Here is a 16,555-nt window from a genome sequence, read left to right as displayed (position 1 = left end):
GAATAGTGTGAAAGATGTATTTAAGACATCATGCATGCTTGCGATATATACTTGGAAAGGAAAACAACTTGCATTCCTGGTGAGCCTCGAAAGTTTAGGACATGGTCACTGTATTTACGAGTGGTGCATCGAGGAGTTTCATCCTTCCCGGCTTCGCTCCGAAGGCGTGATTTTCCGGTCCATCACATAAACGTTGTGCACCAAGTGGTTAGCCAATAAAAATGGTTAAGCTATTCGTGAACTTTTAAGCATAAGTTGGATTTCAATAACTCACAAGACCAAAATAGCTTGTGAACTGTCCAAAAAAGTTCGTGAATATTTTGTCGTCTTATGAACCTTTTGTATCGATAAGTTCACGAATTTCCTAATTAGTTCTTCTACTCAAGTTATAAAAAGTGTTCAGAAACCTTTTAAAATCAACCAGTTCGCGAACTATCTGAATCAATTGTATACTAGAGAAAAAGTATCAAGGAACATCTCAAAATCAACCGGTTCGCGAACTGGCCAAATAATTTCGTGTACACGAGTTAGTTAAAAAATATTCATCAAGTCTTATTATTTATAAGTTCCAAGTCGTGTACTGAGAAAATAAGTTTGTGAACATATAAACTAACTAAATGACTCCTTATGAAATTAATACGTGATTGTGATATGTTGAACAATAAATTTCTCTCAGCCTACTGTGTGATAAATTCTATGTTGCTCGAATTTAAGATTCTTGTTTTACCAAGTCAGGGCTTGTACTCGAGATTTCTTCTTTGCAATATTCACCGAACTCTAAAGTCGTACGACGTGTCTTACTAGATAAAATGGTAGATAATATGATTAAATAATATAGTCAGTCTTCACAAACCTTTGTTGATGAAGTTTCGTTGATGTCTCTGTTGTTCTTTAGTCTTCAACTTTCAAGTCGATTAGTGAATTGTCATATTCAACTAGCATGCTCTATTCCAAGTCCGACACTGACCTTGATGTAGTTTTAATCAACTAAATTTGACAACAAAACTTGTGAGTTTGACGGAACGATACTCTAATAGCAACCAAGAAAATTAAGATAAAGCTAAGTTTTTTAAATAAATAAAAAGAGGTATTTTAGTCATCTCATATAAAATCAAGTTTATTAAAAGACTAAAACTAGGGTTTGATACCCAATTGGGATACTAAAGCAAAATCTTTGAAATTCTAGGGTATTAACATACATTTTTTCCATGTCTATTAGATCCAACAAATGTATATTTATGATTATTTAAAACAAATAGTTTCCAATAGAAAACTCATACATATGATTATATATGTTTCTTTTATTTCACTGCGTGCATCAAATTAAACCATATAAGTTACCCTATCGGATGAAGCTCACAATATTCACCAAGGGGAAATGGAGGATCAAAATAAGTTCCATTAAGAATGGCCCATGTTATGAGTTTATTTGCAGCTTCAGTTGCATGAATACCATCCCAACTTGCATAGTTTTCTGGATCTGAGCACGTTGTTGTTGTTATAGTACTTCCATTAACGACTTTTCTATTGCCACAATACACTTCGGGGTCAAAATTGTAATCTCCACCACCGAATCCACAACATGCTTTTGTTCCATATTGTAGCCCTTAAAAATCCAATGCATAAAGAATAACTAATTTTAGAATGAAGGGACAAAATAAACGGAAAAAGAACTAAACTAATTGTAATATCCGAATAAGTTAACTTAAATCAAACCCATTTAAAAGAATTCCATGCCCGGAAACTTACCGTGATACATTGGGTGCCTAAAAATCTCGAGATAAACAGAGTGAGTATCCACATATATTACATGTGCATCGATTAGTGTTTTTCGTGTGCGATCAAGAGCATTCTTTAGCATGTCATTATATTCGATGACTGCATTGTTATACGAAATCATGCATCCATACATATCTAGATCAGAATTATTGTGAGGTAGTTGAACAAGAAATGCTGGGTAACATCCAATTGGTGCAAGATTAAGTACTAGGAATGAACTTCCTCCTAAATCATACAGCTCCTGATATACACATAGATACAAATAATGTTATTTATTTAGAGGTAAATCAAAGATAGCCTATCTAATACTATAACAATTAATATCTGCAAGGTCTAGGAGATGCTACAATTGGGGATAATTTATTTTAATTAAACATAACTTATCTTCTTGACCAAACATACTTAAGTGATGGAAGAATCTATGTACTCCCAGTCTAGATATCCACACCTTCCGATAGGGTGCATTCACCTAAATGGTTAGCCTAACTAACAAGTGTATGGTATCTACGTGGGGTTGTATTCATTACTCGTGTGAATTTTGGAATCCATAGATTAATTTTCTGAATATTTAAAACTTACTTTGACAGTATCAGCAATTTGGGCAACAACTTGAGGAAGATATTGTTTCATCCCGTGAATTCCAATAGCCGCTAAGTTTGACGTGAAGTCATTTTGACCAATATAGAGTGTGTAAAGTGATTGGCCGAAAATGTCGTAAGTTGGAAATAGTGATTGGCCAATATAGAGTGTATCTACATTCGTCGTTCCAAATAACATATCAAAAGTATATTAATCATATTAAGCTTCAATATTGTAATTAACTAATCACTTTGCTAAGCATTATATTATGGAAATAGGGTTTACCTGATGGGTTTTGTTGAGAAACTCTAATTTTAAATTCCTTCATTTGGTTGAGTTGAATAGATAAAGCAAATGGGCTGATCCCTGTTACAAAAAGAGAAGTCTTAGGAAGCAAAACTGTTGATGCCAATGTTGCATAGTTTGCCCCATGGGTAAAGTTTGATCCGATTGATTGTAGATATGGACTTAGAAATGGTAAGCCTAAAGCTTGAGCTGCAATATGTAAATAGGAAAGGAAATCATTAAATCGATACAAACAAGTAATTTTTTACACTACTAAATTACTCAACTAATAATACAATCAAATAAGAGAAGTGATGAATCCAACACTTCTTTTGTGAAAAGTTTAGTTAAATTATGATAGATTTTTGATTTTTGTTAAAGGGAGAGAAAAATAAATGATCGGAAGAGCGCAAAAATGGGAGTCAACTCATTAACTAGGCTCAACCCACATTTATCTCTACCTCTGACTAAATTACCCCTTACCAGCCGCACACTTTTCTCACATGTTCAAAAATAAACTAGAAATCTGTCGTTAGTCATCTTCTTCTGTGAGAGAGACATGAACCCTAGAAGATTGATCTTAAAATTTGTGAAATCTTCATTTTCATAGTAACCAAACAAACAGGATGATAATGAGAAGGGAAAATGTAATTGTGTTATTTTACATAAAATTAACTCAAATTTTTATGATTACATACTACTGACTTTGTACTGCATCTTGTTAGATGGTCGTTTGGTAATGGAACCATGGGTTTGAAATAACTCCACATAATGGGATGGAAAAAGTTCAACGAAGATGCTGAATACTAATCATAAGCATCAATATTTACAAATGGTAAATAATTCCTATATAATCAGAACTCTCGATCCAGACACATCATAGATGTTGTCTGCCAATTAAAATTTTCTAAAATATAATGATCCCAAGCCAATTCCTGCTTTTCCTAACATGTCCACACTTTGATTCACGAAACTTTCAAGAAGTAAGTATATAAGGGAGTAACTCAATCGTCCATTTGCATAACCTGTTTCAAAGTAAGCCTATCATGTCGTAATAGAATCCGAAAACTTCTTTACAGTGGTATAAAAAATCAACGGACACTATAATCAATTTAGAAGTTAGGTTTTCTTTTTCTCATGAAAGAAGAAGACGATAAGAGAAATGCGATGAGTTGATCCTATTTAGTGAGTCAACTACGATTTTTGCACTTCTCGGATCACATTTTTCTCTCCGTTTAACAATAGTCATATTTTTCACGAATGCAAAAGTAAACTTTAAAACATGAAACTCAACTCAAATATAAGAGTTTCATTTTAAAAGTTTCAATTATTTATTGATCCATTTATTATGATAAAATTGTATTCCTAGATTTGGCGGACTAACGGAATAACATGGTTAATATATTCTTTTTTCAACAATTTTATAAATATTCTTCCTACCTCTCACTAATGGGGTGGTTGGTTACATAAATTGTGATTCCCATGAGTTTATAAATATTTTTCCTTACCTCTCACTAATGTGGTGGTTGGTTGCATAAATTGCATTCCGATGAGTTTATAACTCCATAAGATACCAAATCCTATGAAATCATAATCGCTAGTGCATTTGATAACTCAATAATAAACCCTTTGATTTGTATAAATCCCGTGACTAAGATCCAATTTATCATTTGACATCGTTTTAAGAATTACAGGAAATTTATAAGCCCCATTTTTCTTTCCATTCACAACCTAATCAATTCACAAATCCTCATGGAATTGGGACAAGTGGATCGAATTCTACGTAAAATGGATTGGTTATAACAAATTTAACTCGATCAAGTAAGGATTTAAATTTTACCTCCAATAAAGATGGAGCGACTATAAAAATAAACTAAACCCTAAATTGAACAGTGTTTTCCTAGTATTTGGTTAATATAAAACTTGTGTTTTCCTCTTGAGTTGAAATAAGAAACATTATAGTTAACAATTATTTAATTATATGTTTCATGTTACATTGGCCAGTTAACTTTTTGTTTTATCTACCGATAATAAAGTAAATATCATGTTACAAATTTTAATTATACATTTCTTGTTATATACGTATATATATGAATTTTTCTAGATTTTTTCGTGGTATACGCAGAAGATATGAGTGACTCCTGGTAATGATGTCGTTCAGAAGGTTTGATTAAATAATTGATGATGAGGATGATATGTTATGTGCAAGATACGATGAAAAACAAGAGTGATAATGGTTTTGAGCTGAGATATAAAAATTAGCAGGTGATAATGGTAAAAGGTAGTTACATGAGTTCCTCACCTTTCCAAATGAAACATGAACCTAAGAACTTAGATGCCAAATAGACCAAAAAACTATAATCCCACCAAACCCCATGGTCCAACAAATCCCACATTTGAGTTTTTGTAACGAAAACCTAAATTTATTTTCATGGATCTTGAAAATGAATGGTTTTTCTTTATTCCTTCGTTATTAAATGGTGGATACTTCTCTTACTATCAGACATGAGTTATTTTTATTAAAGGATAGTAAGTTTACCGTCTTATTAGGGTCTGGGTTGTAGAACATGCACTGGATGCATTTAGCTCGTGATCAACCAAAGACTAGTCAATAAATAGTTTGTTGGCTTTTTAAATTTGGTCAAGCTGACGTCATCTTGACCAAGTTAACACCATTTGAATCTTGTTAATGACAGACGACCCATTTGAAATAAATAAAACATATTAAATAAAACTTAACACAAAGATTTTTTAACGAAATTTTCAGTGGGCACCCGCTGCTGCGCATCCATCTCGTTAAAACTAAATGTTTGTAACAATTAAATAAATTGGGTGGTAAGAATTCTATACCATGACATTAATCAGAATAATTTGTTTCTGTGAATGAAGAAAATATAAACACTAAACTAAAGTAAATATAAAATAGAACAACATGAAATTAAAAGATAAACAAAATGAATATGAAATAAAACGAGAAATTTTGAACATGAGGAGACTAGCAAAGCAATGCAAGGAAACTGATTCTTTCTGATAGTAATTCGTGTTAATTCTTAATCAATACATGAAATGAGTTTTGCTTCAATTTCATATTTCACGTACTCGTTCTATTGCGTTACTGAAAAAATTGATATTCTTGATTGTTGTTTGTTATGTTTCCGAAACAAAATTTTGATTGATATGTTTCAATTCTGTTTAAATTTGATCATTTATTATGTAGGTTTATACTTGACACATCGAAAGGAAAATTGATATATAATCGTCAAAAATCAAGAGATTAAATCATATAGAAAAATCAAGAAAATTAAATGAACCTATAGGGTTCATATGAGATGAAAGATGACTACCAATTGATAATGATTTAGATAGACGAACTCTAACTAATCATAAACAAAATATCTATACTCACAAAATTAGTTATTAAGACACAGAGGGAACAAAATAAAAAATGAATGGATTTTGGTGGTATAGTTCGTAGCCGTGAAGCCCTAATTTTGCATCAGGGTAGTCTGTTTATACTTAATTATGCGACAATAAATTAATTAGAACACACATATCTGTTGCAAATACTTTTGTTTTATACCATGGTTTTTATTTCACCACAGTTATTCATTTTTTGTTTTAATTTGAAGTAAATGAGGGTGAAATTGATCGAATTCATTAGATTTTATGGAGTTCAAATATAATTAGTGACCCTAATTATTTGATTATCAAATCAATTCTGGAAAAATATGATCAATATTGGTCCATTTATGTTGAATTGTACAAAATTATAAAAATTACATTACACCATGGTTTTTAAGGGGTTTTCTTTACGAAATAATTAACGCCGAACTCGAATTTTGATTGAATGGATGGTGTCTCACAATAGTTGAGGTTATAAATATTTGATTATCAATTCAATTTTTGGGGGAAAACGGTCAACTCCTGTTCGATTGAATCCTTTAAAGATAAAACTAGGTGAGTAGGACTGCCTATGCTCCAAGAAGTGAGAACTAGGTGTTCATCTATTTCTAAGTGGGTGGAGTTTTGCTACTCTCAACCTCCTAAGCTATATTATAATGATTCTACATTGTCGTCTACCCAAGGAGTTCAGCAGGGAGATCCTCTTGGCCCCTTTCTCTTTGCACTCACCCTACATCCTGTATTCTGGCTATCAGTTAATGCACATTGTATTGATGCTTTTCCTTCCCCAGATTGGTAGACCTGCAAAAGGGATTAACTTGCTTGTGGAGGGGGGGGGGGGGGGGTGTCTTGGCCATGTCTATTGCAGTGATTTAGGTAAGCCTATAGTTCTCAAAACTACGAAGTTGATGGATGCTGTGAAAAAATTAGAAGATCCTCAGTGTGAATTACATTTGCTGAAAAGTTGTACCGGGATTTCTAAGCTATATTTTCTATGCATACTACTATGTATGAGTACTTAACAAAGGCACATGGCATTTTTTATTTTCATTTATTCTAACATGTGCATCACATTATTGGACCAGGTATGGAGTTGTTACAACATCGACTTATTTCTTTAGCTCTTAGGTTAGGTATGGTGGTTTGGGAATCGATTATCCAGACACAACCCCTTCAACTTGTTATCTTGCACAACATTCTTTTCATGGGTTCTAATCTTGGTGTTTTGCGGTCTATGGAGTTATGATCAAGTGCATGCCCTAATGTCAACGTCGATCTTACTGCCCCTCATCCCAAGATCTTACTGCCTAAGGCTAACCCCTATGGTCTTCTAATCTAGCAGCTAGATTGACAATCCACGTCAGCTAGGGAAATCTCCTAAGTCCTATGGTATTTCTAGTCTAGCAGCGAAACGCTGAATAAAACAGCGCTGAACCAAACAGCGTCACATGATTTTATTTTCTAAACAACTAATCGTTACCATTTCTCTCTCCCTCTTTTACCTATCTCTCTCCCTCTTTTTCCTCTCTCTCCATCACGTTCTCTCTAAACATTTAGTAAAAATATAGAGCATTGAATGGTTCAACGTTAAAGTTACTTTTTGAGCGCAGAACAGTTCAACGTTTCAATCTCGCTGCTAGTTGGACTGCGAGCAAATGCTAGGAGAGAGAACTAGCAAGTGCAAGTGTTAACTTATAAACCACACTTTTTCTTTGATTTGCAACACTTTTTGGCCAATCTAGCAGCTCAATCTAGCCCATAGAGGTTATCCTTAGCTTGTCATGAAAAAGATGTCTGAGAAGTTTTCTATGTCAGATTGTGACTGTGCCTCTGGAAATATAACAAGTCCAATTATGCTCTGGATTTTCTCAAAGCGTTACCCATTGAGGGGCTCAATCAGATGTTAAAGGGTGCGCCAATTTAGTGCAATTCTTTGTTATCGCCTGGGCATCCCTCTATATACGACAGATAGTCCATGTGCCTTTTGTGACCGAGATATGGATTGCTTTCGGGATCATGCTTTGCATTGTGCTCATGAGGCGGGGCTCAAATTTCGGCACGAACTTGTCCATGGCACTATTGTTGATATGTGCTATCGGGCTGGTGTTCCAGCTAGGAAGAAGGTTGCTTTGGGATTCTTGTCTAATGATGGTGGGGCTCTGAGACCAACGGATATTCTGGTTTACAACTGGGATAATGGTCATGATGTCTGTTTAAATGTGGCTGGGGTGTCGCATTTTACTGGTGGAGGAGTTCGAGCTTTTCAGCCAGGTTTAGCTTTGAGCAATACCATTTCGCGCAAACATAAAAAATACTTTGGTAAATGCTTTGATTTCGACACTTTAGCTTTTACAACATTCGGGGAACTTGGTGAGTCACAGTTAATCTTTTGAAGAGACTGCACAATCACTTGTTTAGGTTCGTTGTTAACGCAAAGAATTGTAACTTGTTTTTCACAGATTAGGGATAATTATACGGAAGAGTGTTGGTGTCCACCTATTTGCGAAGATTCCAACCAGTTATTTGTAATTTTTTAATTCATAATGATAGATTCTATATTACTAATTTAGGAAAAAAAAGTGTTGGTGACGGACAAAGACCCTTTTTTTTCATCCTATAGAAGGACTCCCTTCTGTTGTCCGATTATAATTTCAATTCATCTTTCGGCAAAAACCATCGATTCTTATTTAATTGAGTCGATTTTAAAAGAAAAAAAGCGCCACGTAATGGACAAAAACCCCTTCTTTCATCTATAAAAGGACTCCCTTCGACCGTCCCGTTATGGTTTCATTTACAAGTGTAGTTTTCTTTCTTTTTTTTTTTTTTTTTTTTTTTTTTTTTTTTTTTTTTTTTTTTTTTTTTTTTTTTTTTTTTGCTGAGAAACACATCCATTCATTAAAACAAAAGAGAATTACAAACATCCGATAATGCATCCTTCCTCATCAGAGAATTACAAGTGTAGTTAGTAACTAAAATATTTAACACATGTGAAACAATGCATGATTACTGCTGAGTATGAAGTTAGTTCTAATGATAGTGATGGACAAATTTGGGTTCCAACAAAATCTCGTTTGTTGGGTATTTTTGGATATATGGGAATGGAAGACGATGCTGATGTTATATCCAAAGTGAAAGATGCAAAATTTGAAACTTTTACTGATGATGGAAGTTCCAGGTGTTTTTATACGAGATAGTTCGTCAACTGTCATAGACCAGTAGTTTCTAGGTCCAAGGTTAATCCTAAAGGGAAGTGTGTCTCACCATTTTTTCTCACCAACAAAATTCTGGGTGTCATATGGATACAGCGGATGTGTAGAGCCGAGCAAAAAGACCATGATAAGGTTTTTGACCTCATCCAAGAAATGAAGCCGCACATTTTCTGGCACAGCTTCAAGAAAATGAAACTTGGCGAAAGTGGATGTGTGTTTTGTTCCTAGAGTAGGTGTAGGATAGCTCGAGTATATTTGCCTTTACCTGGGCCTGCGAGCCGGTATCAACTTGAGTCCATTAAATGGTAGGTAATATTCATTCAAATTTATCGGGTAATTAATCTCATTATTTCTGAAGTTCTATAGATAGTGTAAACATGGTTTCTAAGATTTTAGAAGCTCCTCTTCTTCTGGAGATGGCATGGTATTACTAGCAGGATTATTTACTGAACCATAAAAAAAAGAAACAAAAAAAAATCGATTAATGCTATAAAGAAAACTGTTAAGTTTACCTAAGAAGTCGATAATTAGTCTTCCATCAGAAGCACGGCCGGACGGTTTCTTGAAGTAAGTCATTCCAAAAGGACCGGACTGAGCGGGGAATGCAGCCCAAAACCCACCTGTATCCGAATTCGAGTCACCAAAATTGAATATCGCTTTGAAGTCACATTTCGCTTCGACGGTAAAATTCATTATCATTGTAACACCCACAATAGAAAAGACCCATATGATTATAGAAAGCCGGAAACCTCCCAAATTCCGCCGTGGGATTTGATGATCCATTTCTTGGTGTTGTTAGTACATGCGAGTGAGTAGAGTGGCTTTAGGCCAGATTTGAAAAGCATACCAAAGTTGTGTTCATCTTATCACTTATTTATATCCAAACAAAAAAAATCTTATCCCTTATTATTTATGCACGTACAATATAGTGAAATAACCGTGAAACCGACGCGTGTTAAATTATCATTGTTTTACAACAATTGGAGGCGATGCTAAGAGAATCTTTGCACAGTGTCAGGGCCGAACCAGGTGTTGTTAAGGGAATCTTTACGCAGTGTCAGGGCCGGAGCAGGATCTGTCGAGAAGAGATTAAAGGAAGATTGATGTGTCAAGTTGTTTATGAAGGTTAATCCAGCAGTTTGTAGTAATTGGATGACCGGTACTTGCCGATTTGGCACGATCAGAAACTTCTGGCGGCCAAGTATAAGGTGTTTGTAAGTGTTTGTGTTGGCGCTTCCCGTCGAGTGTGCCTATTTGCATTTCGTTTTTATAAGATCCGTTACTTCTGTTTCACTTATCTAATGAGGTGTTCAATTTCTTGTTACTTGTTCGGTTGAATGCTCTTGCATTCGATTTTCTCAATTTTAATCTTTTTTGCCAACTGGTGAGTATTGCTGCTCTTTGGTGTGTGTGGTGCTGTTTTGGATACCTTCATTTGCTGGTTTTGGCTGAAGTTTGTTGCAGTAAGAGGTGTAAATAATATACCAAGTGCCACCAGGCCGTGGTGCAGTACAAAATAAGGTGTTAGTTGCCCATCTTACTCACATATTTCCTCTATTCAGTTGCAGTTATTGGTTTGTGTAAGTTGGAAGATTGCAGACAGACGTGTGGAGCATAGGTTCTGAAACCTAGGACACAATCAGATTTTTTAAGTGGTTCAAATCTTCAAATCTAGTATTGAGCTCAGCTAGTCTCTTTTCTGGTGCTGCACTTTCTGAAGTTGTTGGCCACACAACAGTTGATAGTGGTATTATGGGGTTGCCTCACTTTACAAAAAGTTGCCGCTGTAGAGCTACTGGTGCTGCTATTTTTATTGGCAGTGAGGTTTGGTGCTTGGAAGGTGCGAGTGGTGAGCATTCTCCGTTTGCACCTGCCAAGCACCACACCATCACTTAAAAGAATTATAATTTTAGGATCTTGTCATGGTGACAAAAATGACAGAGTCAATTATTAGTAAAAATGACTCTAAAAGCTTGTTTATCAAAGCAGTGTTGAACTAATAAAATCGCAACGAAAGACCCAAGACCAAAAGCATGACCTATTTTCTGTAAACATCAGATGGTCTTAGATGTTTTGGTTGGGCTGGATGAAGAGTCCAGCAAAACAAGCAAACAAAGGGAAACAACAAGACATAGTAGAATCATAGACCCGTCAAATGTCCCAAATTATTTAATTTTTATAAGAAGAAGATTCAAATCTCATACTCAAACTTCTTCTTAAAATAAGTTCATTATATATTATTTTATTTTTATAGGAAGAAGATTTGAGTCTCATACAATAGATAACGGTGTTTGTTATATGACCAATAGAGTTTTACACTAAAGTTTCTACGTCCATCATCATTAAAGTTTCTGCGTACATACAAACCAAATAGGAGTACTTGTTTTCCCTTCTGAAAGGAGATTAGAAAGGAAAACATGTAGTAGAAGAGACTAGGATGAGTTTAGCCTACTCAGACCTGCTCCATATGAGCAAATAAGAGCATAAGGGGCCCAGGAGGCTAGTGTTTCTATAATTTTAGAGGAGAAGGAAACTTTTAACGTGTAGAGTTAAATACTATATAAAACACCGAATATATGAAAACCCATAACCAAATCACAAAACTTTGAGAAGTTTATTCAACGTACTCATTAATCATTCATGAGCGGAAATTTGATCCAATAAAAATAATTTTGATCAACATATAAGGATGGAACTACTTAATATTTTAATTTTACCTCCAAATTGGTAGATTCATGTATCGGTAAAAATGAAAGACCGTACTTAGAAAGAAAGCATTATATCGTGAGTTAAACTAACACCTTGTTTGTTTGGGTCTGACTCGTGATCTGAATTTGACTAGCATCTGATTCAGCCCAAATCAGATGTCAGGTCATTTATTTTTTAGTTTTTTTGATGTCTGACACGGCTCATACATCCGACTAAGGGATATTTGAGTTAGGTATCATGTGGTACCTGACTCGTCGGGCACATAACTGCATTCAAATGTTTTTTGTAACTCTACTAAGTAACAACTTTTAAGTCAGACATAATGAGTTAGATTCAGATCAAGATGAGTCATATCCAGACGAGTCAATTGGTCAGGAAAAGAAAGAAAAATAAATTGTAAATATTTAGTTAGATTCAGATCAAGATGAGACATATCCAGACGAGTCAATTTGTCGGGAAAAGAAAGAAAAAAAATTGTAAACGTTTTCCCCCACCCCTTTGACAAAATCCATAAGAATTTTGACAATCAAAAGTGTAACACCCTGTGTTTTTAGTATGGCGCATGCTCAAAGATACGCCATGACATGAGACGAAGCTTCATCTCAAGTTCAGATACGTAGTAAAAGGAACATTGTCCTAGGCCAATACGGTGCCAAAATGGCGCATTATGTTAGGCATATTGGTCAAGGCCAATATGGCACCAAGAGGGTGCAACCTCCAAGCTATAGTGGCCTAGAGCCAATCATGGCGCATTAGGGTAAGCTATATTGTCCGAAGACCAATCTCACATCAATTGGTGCTTTAGGACAGTTAGGTAGATAGCCTTGAGAATAACTAGTGCTAACATAGTAAATTACCATGTCATTGGCTTAGGACCAATGTCACATCACTGAGTTGCATCGAGCCAGAGCAGACTGGCTTAGGAAATATCCGGCCATCATTGCCGGATATTGGAATTGGCCTGTGGGCCAGAGCTGAATGTACAACCATCATGGTCGGTTATTCAGAGAAACATGGCAACGAACATGAATTGTGAAGCAAGCACCTCAAAAATGGACTTGATGAGTGTCATTTTCCTCCTCAACTTTAAGTTGTAAAAAATGTCTTTGAAACATACATAAGGAGGGGTAGTTGGTTGAAGGTGCATATGTGGACTATGCACCAAGTAAGCTTCATAGCTTAGCCAGAAGTGCATAAATGATTAGTAGGCCTCATTTATAACTATGCATCCTTTCCATTGGACCATATGATGCGAAGACATCACTATGCCATGCAGTGGACTAAATATGCATCACTTGGATGCATTTCAACGGAATGACCTATACGGTCTAGGCCATTATTATTATTGCTTGGCCACGACCTTGGAACATGAGTTGGCTTAAGCTGTTGTCCCTTCGACGATGAAATACGGTCTGTGCTTGGTCCCTTTAAAGTAGGAAAGGGTACGTATGCAGCTGCAATGAGTTGCATCATTTCCGGTCCAGCACATTGTCTCTCATATCATCTAATTGAGAGATGATTGCGGCATATTGGCCTCTCATATCATCTGGCTCGACACTGCGATGTAAGCGATTATTGTGGCCAAACTTGATGAGGAAATTTTCGTTCCGCTCCTTGGATGCTCATACTTCTTATCATGGCGTTCGATGTAAGCATGTACCAATGACGCATTGGGCATGGCCATGAAATTAAGCCACATCAATATGCAAGTTAGCGGAACTTGCATAACCTTAAGGAAAGTATGGCATGAGCCTGATTGATGCACCCTTGGCACGATGAAGTAAGTTAAGTGATGAAGCTAGAATACGCCGTAATGGCTTATGCGTAAGTTCAAGGCATGTTCTATGCTAAAAAAGGACTCAAAGGCCAGTGATGCATGCATGATGCATCGACCATAGCCTTCAAGGCTTTATACCCTTGTTTTGTGGTAAGTTGGAACAGTGGGGAACCTAAGTTAGCCGCAACATGCTTAACGAGCATGCTTACAAAGGCAGATTACGTGCATTTTCCTAGTTTTAAGACCCGTTTAGTAGCATTAGAGTGACGCATCAGGGAAGTTATGGCTTGCGTCCCCTGATGCGCTAGACGTAATTTTCCGGTTTGTCACAATTGGTATCAGAGAAAGTTCCAAAATAACTCTAGGGACTTTGCGGAAGTGGCTTTTCAGCGAGTATTTTCCTTGAAAGGAAAACATAAAGTTGGAGAGTATGCCAAATTTTGCATGAGGAAGAGTTTGTAACCGGTATACCAGTTACTTTGCGAATCGAGTTGAGCTTGTTTAAGTACTGTGTGTTTTTATAGACTAAGTGGCACCCCACTTACGAGTGGATATCCGAAAGACCATTCAGAAAGGTAGGCAGACAATGGTACTGATCATTCCCACACATTGGCAACTGGCTAATGGTGTGCGTTGTCAGGCCGGCTAGTACCCCACTCACGAGTGGAAACCTGGATGACCGCCAGGGATAGTGGGCAATTGTATTTTGTTCCACGCAGTACTGCGCCGAGATCTTGTAATTTCGATGACATATTATGAATTGTAAGGATTCCTGGGTGGTGATATGGGACGCCATATAGGATACCTTGTTGAGATATCCTTTTGGCAACTGGCCAATTAAGATTCTTGGTAACGTTGTGGACTATTTTCGGATTCCTGAGTAATGCAGTATGTAGCGTTTTCTAAGAAGGTCCTAATTGTCGTCCACGAAAACTTGAATAAACCTTGTGATTCTTGAACATCTGGTATGGGACTTTTGCTCAGGAATCCAAACCGAAGAGTTTGTTCATAATAGTTTTTGTTTTGAATTTCGAGGACAGAATTCTTTAAAGGGGTGAATGATTTATCACCCCATGTTTTTAGCATGGCGCATACTAAAAGATGTTTCATGGCATGAGATGAAGCTTCATCTCAAGTTTAGCTGCGTAGTAAAAGGAACATTGGCCTAGGCTAATACGGTTCCAAAATGACGCATTATGTTGAGAATATTAGTCAAGGACAATATGGAACCAAGAGGGTGAAAACTACAAACTATATTTGCCTAGATCCAATAATGGAGCATCATGGTAAGTTATATTGGCCGAAGGCTAATCTCGCATCAAATGGTGCATTAGGCTAGTTGGGTACATATCCTTGGAAAAAGTTAGCGCTAATATGGCATATTACCTAGGGCCAATATCACATCAGTATGTTGCATCAGGCCGAAGCAAGCTGGCATATGAATTTTTTAGCCGTCATGGTCGGATATTGGAATTCGCCTATGAGCTAGAACTGAATGTATAGCCACCATGGATAGTTATTCAGGGGAACATGGCAAAGGCCATGAATAGTGAAACAAGCACCTTGAAAATGGACTTGAGTGTTATTTCCTTTCTAACTTTAAGTTGTAAAAATGTATCTAAACATATATAGGGAGGGGTAGTTGGTTGAAGGTGTATATGTGGACTATGCACCAAGTAAGCTTCATAGCTTAGCCGAAAGAGCATAAATGATGCTTAGGGCTCATTTACAGATATGTAGCCTTACCAATGGGGAATATGATTTAAACGCATCACTATGCCATGCCTCGTACTAAAAATGAATCACTTGGATACAGTTCGATGGAACGACCTATATGGACTAAGGAGTTATTATTATTGATTGGCCACAGATTTGCAACATGAGTTGGCTTACGATACTGTCTTTTCGAGGACGAAATACTATCTGTGCTTGGTCCATTTAGAGTAGGGAATGGTACGTAGGCATCCGCAATGAGTTACAACATTGCCGGTCCAACACATCATCGCTCATATAATCTAATTGAGTGATGATTGTGGCATATTAGACTCTCATATCATCTAGCTAGGTAATGTGATGCAAGAGATGATTATGGCCATACTTGATGAGGAAGCGTTCTACTCCTTGGATGCTCATACTTCTTATGAAAGCGTTCGACGTAACCATGTACCAACGGCGCATTAGGCATGGCCAAGAAAGTAAGCTACATCAATATGTAACTTAGCAGAGCTTGCATAAGCCTAAGGAAAGTACGACATGAGCCTGATTGATACACTCTTGGCATGAGCAAGGCCAGTGCATGCTTTCAGCAATTCCTAAGTTAAGTAATGAATCTAGAAATAGGTCATAATGGCCTATGCGTAAGTTCAAGGCATGTTATACGCCTACAAAGGACTTAAAGGCTAGTGATGCATGCAAGATGCATCGATCATATCCTTCAAGGATTTATACCCTTGTTCTGCGGTAAGTTGGAACGGTGTGGAAGCTAAGTTAGTCGCAACATGCTTAACGAGCATGCTTGCAAGGGAAGATGAATGTGCATTTGCCTAGTTTTAAGGCCTGTTTAGTAGAATTAGAGTGACGCATCGGGGAATCTATGGCCTGTGCGCCCTGGCGCGCTAGGCGTAATTTTCTGGTCTGTCACAGTCGGTATCAGAGCATGTTCCGAGATAACTATAGGGACTGTGCAGGAATGGCTTGTCAGCGAATATTTTCCTTGAATGAAAAACACAAAGTTTGAAAGTAGGCCAACTTTTGTGCAATAAAGAGTTTGTAACTGGTATGCCAGTTACTTTGTGAATCGAGTTGAGCTTATTTA

The 16,555-nt window shown here is 36.5% G+C and overlaps 1 protein-coding gene across 1 annotated transcript; it reads right to left on the bottom strand.

Annotated features, from left to right (window-relative positions):
• Positions 1–1,220: 1,220 nt before the first annotated feature.
• Positions 1,221–10,105, bottom strand: LOC113317209 (GDSL esterase/lipase At4g01130-like). The gene is made up of 5 exons (XM_026565350.1): positions 9,767–10,105; positions 2,644–2,853; positions 2,359–2,531; positions 1,750–2,020; positions 1,221–1,606 (listed from the first exon to the last, which is right to left on the bottom strand). Exons 1-5 carry the CDS (start codon positions 10,035–10,037, stop codon positions 1,338–1,340), a joined length of 1,194 nt encoding a protein of 397 aa, XP_026421135.1. The 5' UTR covers positions 10,038–10,105; the 3' UTR covers positions 1,221–1,337.
• Positions 10,106–16,555: the final 6,450 nt, after the last annotated feature.

The sequence above is a fragment of the Papaver somniferum genome, chromosome 10, assembly GCF_003573695.1.
Source record: "Papaver somniferum cultivar HN1 chromosome 10, ASM357369v1, whole genome shotgun sequence".
Classification (NCBI taxonomy): Eukaryota; Viridiplantae; Streptophyta; class Magnoliopsida; order Ranunculales; family Papaveraceae; genus Papaver; species Papaver somniferum.
The sequence above is the reverse complement of the archived record's forward strand: the minus strand, read 5'-3'. Positions and strand labels throughout refer to the sequence as shown.